Genomic DNA, 11,777 nt, shown 5'->3' on the forward strand with positions numbered 1-11,777 from the left:
AATTATATGGATCGTCATACATCTCGCAACCTCTCCCAAATAAACCTTGCGTAATTTATGAATGTTTCGATTGATTAAATGAAACTATCATTTAGATGAAATTGTGTTTTCGTACTATTTTTAGGTGTACAACAAGTCCTAATACAATTTCATAAATTCGCTTTCAGTGCTTTGTTCGCTAAGTCCTTTCTAACACTAAATTACTTCAACTTATCCTCAAAACTTGTAATAATTTTGGATTCTGTCCCTTATGTCTTAGTTGTGGAACTTTACACTTCGGAAGTAGTCTTATTTCGGCCAAAGATACGGATTTGACATCAGAACTTGAAGATTCACATGCCTACTCTTGCCCCACCCGTCCCTGCGTACTTTTACCCCACAGTCCCAAAATGTAACAAAGTAATGGTTTTGACTTCTTGGAAAACCAACCGGATTGGTGTTCGGCACCATAAAGTGCTCTATATAATAGGTTATCGAAATGGTATAATGTTCACCTGATGGAACTTATATATCGTAATGAAAAACTAGTTGCGAAAACATAATTATTTTTAGCAAAGTGGCCAAAAAATTATCTAACTCCATATCTCTCTTGTTGTTTATTCAAATCGTTCACAATTACACATGATAATAGTTGGCCAGAAAACCTGTCAAACTGATGCAGCGCTGCTAGTTTATCTATTTTTATTACTTCAAAAAATCGAAAACGTTTTCTTACCCCACGCGCACTCTTGCCCCACTCTACTCTATGGTTTATTCAACCCTATTTGTAATTGTATCAACAAGTAATATTGTTATTTTAAATCAATGCAACAATATTGTTGATTTGAAGCAGAATCTGATTGATGCTACGACACTTTTTCTCCGTGAAGCTCTATGAAAATCCCAAAGAAAATTATTTGGAATTCCAGCAGGAGATTATTCGGAATTTACATGAGAAATTGTTCCAAATTTCTCCAAGAAACTTTTCGGAATATCCACGGAAATTTGTTGAGTTTCTGTTGAATGTTTTTTGAAATTCACACAGAAAATTCTTCATAATTGTAGAAAAGTGCGGCTAGTAGAATGGGTGTTTTTACTTTGGCTTGCTCAGTCTATAATAATTAGGACAGCTAGTTTGCCATGGCCATCATTAAAACAGAAAATTTCTAGGAATATTCGTAGTTTTCAAGGGAAATTCTCTGGAATTTTCACGGAAATTTTTTACGGAATTTGAACGAAAAAATCTTTAGAAAATTTCCCCCGCAGGTTTTCAAAATGTAGATTTTAACGGAAAATCGCTCGAAATTTTCAATTTGATCGTTTCATCACCCAGTCAACACAAGATCGTATATGATATCACATAAGATGCTAAAGTGAAGACCATATAGGTAATCCCCATATAGCCTCTACTTTCGCATCTTATGTTAGGATGCTATACGATTCTGCGTTGACTGGGCAGTTTCGCAGTTATCAAACTATTAAATTTTAATTCTGTGTATTTGACGTTTTTCTGAGATCATTTTACAATTAAAAGTGGATAGTCCTTAAAAAATACTAAGCAAAATACGGCCGAACTGGTAGTTTTACCAGAAAAGTCGTTTTCCCTAACAGATCGTTTGGCCGAAATGGTCGTATGACAGAATGGGTCATTTGGCCGAAAATGTTGTTTGGCCCAACGGTTCATATGGCAAAAATGTCAATTACTAAACGGATAATATGGTCATAAATCTCGACTAGGGCAGTTCACATTTCAAAAATGTTCGAAAATTCCAACTCCCATATGTCTATTAGCATCATTTTGATAATATAGGTGTTACAGTTTTAGATAAACGATCAGTTCGGCTCGGCCAAATTGAACTTGGCTAGATGACTTTTGGCTTAAAGGCCAGTATCGACTTAACAAATAGAAAGGTTACGAATTTCGCTTAATTGTCGTTTGACAGAAGGGCCATTTCGCCAAACGAGTGGCCATTCTTGACCATATTATCCATTCAGTAATAGACATTTGGCCGTATGCCAAATAACATTTTCGGTCAAATAGCCAAAAGGCAAGGAAGCCCTTACTTGAAACCGTTCAATGTGCAAAAACGATCCATAAAAAATGAAAAACGATCCGTAAATAACATCTGAATGTTCCATAAAACGTTACCACAAATCCATAAAACAGTTCAGGAGATTCCATAAAGAATAATTTTATGATTCATAAATGCAAAATGATCCATAAAAATTATATTTTGATCCATAAAATTTCAAATTTGCGCAATTTTTATCCTTATGATGATCCATAATCAGGGTTTGCAGAAATCACTCTCAATAGATAACGAACAACGATAAAAGAGAGACAAAAACTGTTCCGAATCATAGCAAGCCATGATAACAAATGTAACACTTGTATACAAGTGTACAAGTGCAAAAAAAAACAAAATCGGATAGGCAGCCCCCACAGAAAAATGGTGATTCTTGCTTTGTTTTCGCTCCTTTCGTGTTGGTGTAGCGACCCTAAACGCCATGCAATAATCATCATTTTTCTTCTATCCTTAAAGTATGTCATTTAAACGAACAAAAGGAAAGATTGGACAGGTTGGAACCTGTCCATTTATGTTTATCAAATAGCAACCGCTGTTGAAAATAAACAACGGATATTTAAGTATAAGCAAAACTTGGCGAATAAGCTGGCCTACAAATAGTAGCTGACTCAATTGTTAAATAGTTGTTTATTTAGAGAGTACGAATGCTCTCGGAGCAGAATGTCACATGAGAGTAAATGTAGGTAGCATGCAACATTCTGCAACATTATTGAAAATGAGAGAAAAATTGTAAACAATAGCCAGTAGTTATAAATCTAGACCAACATTTGAAAAGGGCGGAACAGCCTAAATGTAAACATTGCAGTTTTTCTTTTGAATGCATAGAATATGGTGCACACTAGCCCATAGTAATGAAAAAAATTATATTTTCTATCAGTAAAAGTTATTTTGAGATACTTGAAAAATGGCGGATTTCCATCCTGGTTATATTCACCAAACATGGTTCTTACGCTATTCTTTCAAAAGCATAGGAACTTAGCGAAATTTGTGTGAATAAGGTAGGTTTTACTCTATCCTTCATATTGAGTCAATATGAAGCATTTTCACTTATATTTGCTGTAATTATGAATATTTGAATGAGAAATACGAAACAAGGATTTCCTACCTTTTGCTGGAGCTGCTGCTGTTACGGCGCGTACATCAGCCTGTTGAAAGATTTATAGTGGAAATACGCCTTTCGAAAATAATCAGATGCAGGCTCCCGCGAGAGCTCTGTACCTTTAAATTTTTGTTCAATGTGTACACTGGAATAGCATAGACGTGATTAGATACCACGTTTGTTTCTATTAAACCCTAATAATGCATAAAAATCATAATTAAATAGATTTTATTAATTTCTTTTTTGGTTCCTTACTGGAAACCTAACAAAAGCGCATTTTCGTTATGAAACCTAAAAAATGTATATTAATAGCTGTTTTGCGCATATGTAACATGAAACTATTTGGAAACTACTTCAGTCAGGTTATGTAAAATGAAACATTAGTATCATTACTAATGCCATTCAGTGAGTGGATCAGTACCTATACCGAGTTGAGGCAAGCTTTAAGACCAATTATTTGAGAGACGTTCTTTAAGAATCAGTCACCCCCCAGAAGAGATTCACCATATGCAGTTTAATTTGAATTAGTAAAATCGATTGTAAAACGATATAAAAACTCAAAGGTGCAGCCCAATGGGGTTGTACGCAAAGGTGATGCAGAACCATGTATGTAATGAGTATTATTTGTATTTTAGTTTGTGTGTCTTTAGTACAATGATATTTTACTCTTCTCAAAGTCTCAGCATTAACCCTCGGTATCGTTGCGTTTGAATTCTCTACAGCAACCACTTCCAACTATCGTAATCAATGCTGAAGGTTTACGGCTGCAAACTGAGGATTAGAACTAAACTTATTGTTGCATTAATTTGACTTCAAGGCGATGCACTTATAGGTTTGGTTGATTTACCGAAACCCATTGCGAAACTGTTAGAAAATTATCAATAGTAAATAATTATCAATATATTTTATATACTACATTGGATATGAAGAAATGACTCTTCCTTGATCGAATGGTCCAAGAAAATAGAGAATCCATCGAGAACCGGCTGAGATATTAATCATATCTTCGTGATGTTTCTCAATTTTTCGCAATCGTAAAATGTACCCCAATATAGAAAATACAGACGTGGCCCCAAATCAAACCTGTTTTTCTCCTAATCTATGATGAAAAGCTTGGAAATTAATGTTTTAATTGGTTTATTTCTTGAGAATAACGTGCTACGCAATTCAAGCTGTACAGAAATAACCTAAAAGTAGGCAATTTATCGGTGAAACGTTGGGCGGAACAACACAGGCAGTTGGTAACAGGACTAATTTCCATGGCGTATTTCCAATGAGACTTTGATTTTGGGCGTAGTGCATGTAATTTCCATTTCTGAAGCTAATATACACTTAGCTGCATATTTTGGCACAGCACATCGAAGAGAAAGGTAGTTTTCATCTATAATATGCAAAAAGTTCAATTTTTATTGAATATTCACTAAATAGGAATTGATTTACAAGCTCGAAACTTGGAGAGCAATTTTCTCGGTTTCATGTTAATGGAATTCCGCCCTTTTCAAATGTTGCTCTAGAAATAACGTTTTTGTAAATAAAGAAGAGAGTCGCATTTTGGACTTGGAGTTAGCAAGTCACATCAGAATTGTTCAAGTGTTTTATTTTTCAAATTGTGATGTCAAATTGTGATGTTTTCGAGAAAACTAACCGCTCGAGCTCGTGCAATTGGTGACAGCGGTAACCGCTAAAATTTGGCAATGGAAACGCCGTTTCGAACTGTCAGGTAGTTATAAAAAAATCAAGAATACAGAATGGTTGAATTTCAAAGTGAAAAAGTTCAAAAAAAAAAACTTAGTGCAATGAAATTCACATCCAAAATGTGTAAAAAGCGAAGAAAACTATGATTGTGCACATCAGAATAAAAACTTTAAATGTGCAAAAAGGACAAAAAATCAGTCATAATGAACAAAAACTCGGACAAATTAATTAAATTCCTGGAGCATCGGAGCAGTAAAAAAAATGTGGTATAGGTGAGTACATGAATTTCGGGCTTTTCGAAGCATTTACATGTAATATTAAATAAAACATTCTTAGTTATAAATACCATAATACAAGTATCCTCAACAAATTATTTACTACTAAATACTCACACTCAATAGATGCCAAGCCCAGAGTATCCGATTAAAAGTTGGTATTAAGTCCTAAAATTGAAAGGTGAAATTATTTACACGATACAGAGGTGTTATACTCACCTATCACCGATACTTGGTTACCGCACAACAGGAAACACTGCGGTAAAGCACTAGAATTTGTCCACGATTAAACGGTCTCTGTTCGTTTCCGCATAACTCGAAGACGTCTTGATGGATTTTCCGGTGAAAACTAAAATTAAGATACCCATGGTATTCACATATGTTCACCTACAATAAATTAATTATCGCTATATATTTACCTTCCACGACGATGTTCTACACTGGACACTGGATGACACACCTTTTTCGGTAACTTTCTCGGCACTTTTTTCAATACGACCCGCGATCGAACTGAACGAACGACCCGCGAACGGACTGAGTACATTTTGATGCGTCGGCAATTAGTCGTCCAAACCGCGGACGAGCAGATAGGCGCACGGTAATGGGCGCGTTTCCAATGCAATGCATTGGATATGATTACACGTCTACGTACGGGAGCTTTTGATTTGAATGAAATAATGTATGCAACAGCAGTACAGTAATTGCCAGCAATATGCGTTCGCAGGATTTGTGTTCTTACAAACAAGTTTATTCAATTTAACACCTCAATGTCACAATTAATTGATTCTTGATTAAATACTTTACGGCTAGTAAAGTTTACTACTTTAAATACGGCTAGAGAAAACTTGATAGTATCGCAGGAGAAACGGAAGGAATATTTCGACAAAACAGCTAAAGATTGGCAACCAATGTGGGGAGATATGGTTTTAGTGAAAGCCAACCCCACAGGTACAGGACAGAAATTGCAATCTTTATGAAGAGGTCCATATGAAGTAGTTAGTCTTCCAAGTGCACAAACTACAATAATCAAAAACGGGAAAAGACTTGAAAAAGTGCATAATAACAGACTAAAGAAATACAACGACTGAAAAGTAAAGCTTAGTATCGAGCATGGTGAGTCTACATAGTAGGCTTAAGGATTATCATTACAAGGATTAGCATAAGTAATGTAAATAGATAGAACATAGTTAGTTAAAATAAGTTTTAAACTTAGTTATAATAAGTATTGATTTAAATTCTTTACATTTTAATTCACATTATAAATTATATATACAATCAATAAGTACGATTTAGCAAATAAATATAAATATAATAAATTTAAAACAATATGAATTCTAGTTAAGCGCATAACTATTATAATTGAGCTTGAGCTTGATTGACTGCCCGTAGTTGCTACTCCATTTTGACCAGATCAGCTGTTCTTGCACAGAGAACCAACAGATGTTTGCTTGGGACTAGCACTCATCTTCAATGTACATGTACTGGTGATCTCATTTGTTAGGTCACACTGGCGCCTGCCACGTGAGAATGCAAGTCAATGTAGGGCAGGGGAAGGAAATGATGATGCAATCGCTCGTTTGCTGCAAGCCGAATATACCTTTGCACTTGCCACGAGTTCATGCGGAATTTGTTGGAATTTTTAGGTTAGGTTCGAGGAGCAGAGGTTCGTCTTGATTAAAGAGCTGCTAATGTGACGGTTAGGATAAAACAGATGATAGAATTTCATATTGGATGTAGCAAACGAGCTTTTTCGTTCATTTCCAATTCTAGCAGTTTCTACTTGAATAGTCAAGTTGAAGCTATAGTATAGAAATGGAAACGGTATGGAAGTCCATTTCCAGTTCTAGCGATTGCTAAAACACGATTAATTTAGAGCAAGATGCAAAGTAGGAGAATGGAACCGACCTGGGATTGAACCCACGACCTCCTGCATATGAGGCAGAAGCAGTAGCCATATGACTACCAAGTCCGTCAATACAGCCGAACTGGTAGTTTGGCCCAAAAAGTCATTTTCCCAATCAGGTCGTTTGGCCGAAATGGTCATTTGGCAGAATAGGTCATCAGCCCGAAATGCCGTTTCGCCGAAATGGTCGTTTGACAGAATGGGTCATTTGGCCGAAAATGTTGTTTGGCCCAACGGGTCATATGGCAAATGTCAATTACTGAACGGATAATATGGTAAAAAATGTCCACCCGTTTGGCCAAATGACATTTACGGCGAAATGGCCTTATTGTCAAAAGATAATTGAACGAAATTTTGTAACCTCTCTACTTTCTAATTCTATTTGAGCCAAAAGTCATCTAACCAAATCCCACTAAGCCGAGTTGAACGTATATCCGAAACTGTTCTTCTTCTTTTTCTTCTTCTTATTGGCATTACATCCCCCTACTGGGACATTGCCGCCTCGCTGCTAAGTGTCCATTCAGCACTTCCACAGTTATTAACTGCGAGGTTTCTAAGCCAAGTTATCATTTTTGCATTCGTATATCATGAGGCCATCACGATGATACTTTTATGCCCAGGGAAGTCGAGACACTTGTGGATAGTTTAGAAGGGTGGCTGGTAAGTGTACAAGGCCTTTCTCTACTTTCAGAATTTATATGGACGGTTATTCATGAAAAATGAGGGAAGGTATTATATTGTCTAAACCTTCTCCAAGTATATCGTGAACGGTCTCTTGGGAGATGGCGATATGAAACTGTGACATAATTAAATTATTCAGTTCATAACGGCTTTTTTCAAACACAACTTTTCGCATGAAGTTCACACGGGCGTGGCTTGCAGTGGTTTATCGTATACTGCAAAACGGTGAGCTTTGAAGAAGTCAGTTGCTTTCATATCAAGTACGTCAACATTGTTCTTTGCATTGCCAACCACAGACTTGAAGTTTTCATAACTGACGACACGTTCATGGCGCATTTTGGAATCAAACGCCGCATGGAAAGAGTCAGCGGCCAATTAACGTATGTCCCGATTCAAAGCTCTCCAACAGTATGCACTCGACCTGGATTTCATTATTGTTTATTAGTAGGGTAATGTGATGGAATAAATTCCAGTTCTTATTTTTGAACAACAATCATCCAACCAAAAGATAATTGTCCTAGGTCAGCGTACTTCATAATAACTTTGATAAAACAGCTAAGGATTTCGTTGGCTGTCCGACCATTAACTGACTCGGACCAAATGCACGCTGACAATGGGAATACTCGTGTGTAGGAGCCAACAGGCACAAAGCTCTCATTAAAGACCAGCAGCCTTCATGAGAAAATAATACTCTTGAAGCAATCCAACCATGGAAGCCGTATGACCTAGAACATAAGTTCATATCTTATAAATAATTGAGAACTTACTTTTTGCAAATCCACAGAAAAAAACTGCTTCACCTGGTAGCACTTTGTCACCATCATCTCGATATAGATGTCGTGCATGTCCTTGTCCCTGGCAAGGAAACTACGCCTCTGTCATTTAGAACCGGTTGGTCAACCTCTGGGACCGCCAATGCCGGCTCCGAAAACGGAAAACAATCACCTGTGTAATTTTTCAAATCGAACCCGGGGAAGTCTTCTTTCGATTCCGCGCCACTGGATTGTCCGTATTGGTTTAAATATTACATTTCCGGTTCCACTTCTACCGGCAGCGAAAAATCACACCAATGAAATACATTCGTCGCTAACTCTCTATCTCTCAGTTTACGATGTGACAAATATGCGTACATTTTTCGCCTGGCCAGTGAATTTCACGGCATAAATGTCACATTCGGGTTTTGATTGAAAAAAAAAACAACGTCGTAAAAATAGTTGTTCTTGGCAATGTTTGAGTCCGGCCCAACGATTCTATAGTTTATTGCGTTAAAGTCAATAAAAAAGCGAAATTCAGCGATTAGCATGAATGCATTTTGAAACTTAAAATGCGTTTTTCTCATTTTTCTCGTTTGTAACATGTGATATTTATGCGTCCGACGGCAGTTCTGTGGCCAAACAATTTCCCTTGGGAAATAGGCAATTATCACTCTAAGTCGAACAACAGTTAGAGAAAGGCATCATCACCACTTAGAAATAAATATGGGGTTTTTGAGTGAAAATGTTCAATTGTCGTATACAATCATATTCATATTTTGAGTTACGCCAATTTTGTAAAAAACCAGTGACAAAGGTAAGGTACACCGGCGCAAGTGGGACCTAAAAAATCGCTAGTTCAGTAAAATCGTTAACGCATACTTAGAAAACATTTGTGCTTATTCTGCGTGCCGTGTGAACCGAAAAAAGTCGAATCGTTTCCGTCACCTGATTCCCGTTAGCGAATGCAGTGAGAAATTTCGACACGGATGAACACCGATGAATTCTCACTCCATTCTTGCAGACGATGTACATCGACAAAAGGCCAGCTGAAGTGACATTTTGGTGCGCGATTTGTCGACACATATTTAGCAGTCGAGAAGGTTTGAAAATAGAAAAAATGGAAGTGAAGCGGTAATGTTTTTTCTTCAACTTTTTTAATTTATATTAATTTGCCGTTTTTTAAATTGCAGGGTACGTGTGACAAACCGAAAACAATTTGAATTCCTCGTGAATCGTCTGGAAACTCAGCCGGCGGTGGCCAAGGGCCTTAAATTTTGTGAAGCGTCTGGGGTTCATCAGGTGGTATATACCGAGTTTTGGAATGAGCTTGCTGTCGGGCTGAACAGCCTGGGGCCTCCAACACGGACAGTGAAAGACTGGCAAAAAGTAGAACTTTTTATTTTGTATTTGGGAAAAAACTTAGTCTATGTAATTACAGGTTTGGACAGATTACAAACTAAAGGTGAAAAATAAGCTGGCACACAACAAGCGCGAGGTTACGGCGACTGGCGGGGGGCCGAATACAATAAAGGTTTTGTCGCCAACCGAAGAGGCGGTTGCAAACCTATTATTGCTGGACAAAATGATAAACCATTCCGGTATGTATAAAGAAATCATTTAATCCAAATATATTTAAAAAAAATCGATTTCAGGGTTTGTATTCGGTCTACCCAATAATACATCATCACCACCAAATCCTGTGCAAGCTCCCAGCCAACCTGGGCGCAACATTTCACCACCAGGATCACCTCTGCTCTCGAGCACAATGGTGCAGCAGTGCATGACAATCGATGGAGATGGTCCAATCGAAGGACAAGGGAATTTGGTGACGGAAATCAATAACCGCGGCTCTAAGCCTTCAGCCCGCAAACGCAAGAATATGGATGATCCAGATATCCGTCAAAAACTGTTGATTGAACAAACTGAATTGATGAACAAAATTGTTGAGAATACCGGTGAATGCGCCCGTTATGCAAGAAAAACATTCAAGCTGCGAGAGGAAGAATCAAAGAATCGTCGTCGCTACCTACTACAGAAGGAGAAGGATAGGAAAGACATGATCCAGGTCCAAATGGAGATGCTGAACTATAAAAAGAAAAAGTTAGAAATAATGGAACGACAAGAGAGAAAACAGAAATATAATAAAGTGTAAAGCACATTTTCATCAATCATAATAAATCAGAAAGAAAAATTAGTCTTTTGTTTTATTAAATCAAAATGGAGACAGGTCTCAGGTCTCGATTACCAGGGAAAGAAAGACATCCGCCAGATACAGATTGTTCACACTTTCAGATTCTGGAATTCCAGCAGACCCTTTTGGCAATTCTTCAGGGGTTGTTTCAGATATTCCTATAGGATACATCCAGAATTTTATACTGGATCCTATGCAGTTCTTACTATATGTTCCATGTAAATTTGTGCAGGATTCCTTCAAGATTTGCTCCATGATCCTAACACAGATTTCAACAAGAGTTACTCTGGGATTCCTCCAGGAGTTTGTATGGAATCCCTTTTGGAATTCCTCCAGACATACGTCAAGTATTCTTCCAAAATTCCCTTACAAATTTATTCAGTAAATCCTCCAGAGATTTCACAAGGAATTTTCGCGAAACAACTTCAGGAATTCCTCCGGGATATGTCTAGCAATTCCATCAGGATTCCTACTGAAAATCATAAGCAACTCTTCCCAAAGTTCGATCGAGATTCCTTCAGGAAGTCATTCGGGATTCGTCTATGGATTCCTTCTAATTTCCTTCAGCTAAACCGCAGGAATTCTTGCACGGGATTTCTTAAGGAATTTCTTTCAGGATTCCACTAAGAATTCTTCCGGGATTCCCACACAGTTTATTGTAAATAATATCTATAGGCATTTCACCAGGAAGACCTCAGATATTCCTTCAGAATTCATTCACAATTACCTCTGTGATTCCTTCAGGAATTGTACAGGAATTTATTTGGGATTCCATCTAGAATTCCTTCGATTCAACAAAGCAATTCCATCGGAGTTCCTCCAGGAATTTCTCCGCAAACATTCTCGAATTCTTATAGAAATTGTTTAAGCAGATTCTACTGACATTTCACCTGGGTTCCTCCAACTACACTGCAGGGTTTCTTTTAGGAATTGCAACGGGAATCCTTAAAAAAAAAAATTCGAAACTGATTTTGAAATTCCCTCACAAATTTCTCTAGGCATTTCTCCAGGATTCCTCCAATAATTTTCCCGGGATTCTTCCAGGAATTGCTGCGAGATTTCTCAAGATATTTTTGGGGCTTCCTCCATGAATTCTATTGAGATTCCTTCAC

At 37.4% G+C, this 11,777-nt stretch overlaps 1 protein-coding gene across 1 annotated transcript; it reads left to right on the forward strand.

Annotated features, from left to right (window-relative positions):
• The first annotated feature begins 9,583 nt into the window (after positions 1-9,583).
• Positions 9,584-11,495, forward strand: LOC134204575 (uncharacterized). The gene is made up of 4 exons (XM_062679382.1): positions 9,584-9,605; positions 9,665-9,860; positions 9,913-10,072; positions 10,127-11,495. The coding sequence occupies exons 1-4, from the start codon at positions 9,592-9,594 to the stop codon at positions 10,624-10,626; spliced, it is 870 nt and encodes a 289-aa protein (XP_062535366.1). The 5' UTR covers positions 9,584-9,591; the 3' UTR covers positions 10,627-11,495.
• The last annotated feature ends 282 nt before the right edge of the window (positions 11,496-11,777 follow it).

The sequence above is a fragment of the Armigeres subalbatus genome, unplaced genomic scaffold (assembly GCF_024139115.2).
Source record: "Armigeres subalbatus isolate Guangzhou_Male unplaced genomic scaffold, GZ_Asu_2 Contig717, whole genome shotgun sequence".
Lineage (NCBI taxonomy): Eukaryota > Metazoa > Arthropoda > Insecta > Diptera > Culicidae > Armigeres > Armigeres subalbatus.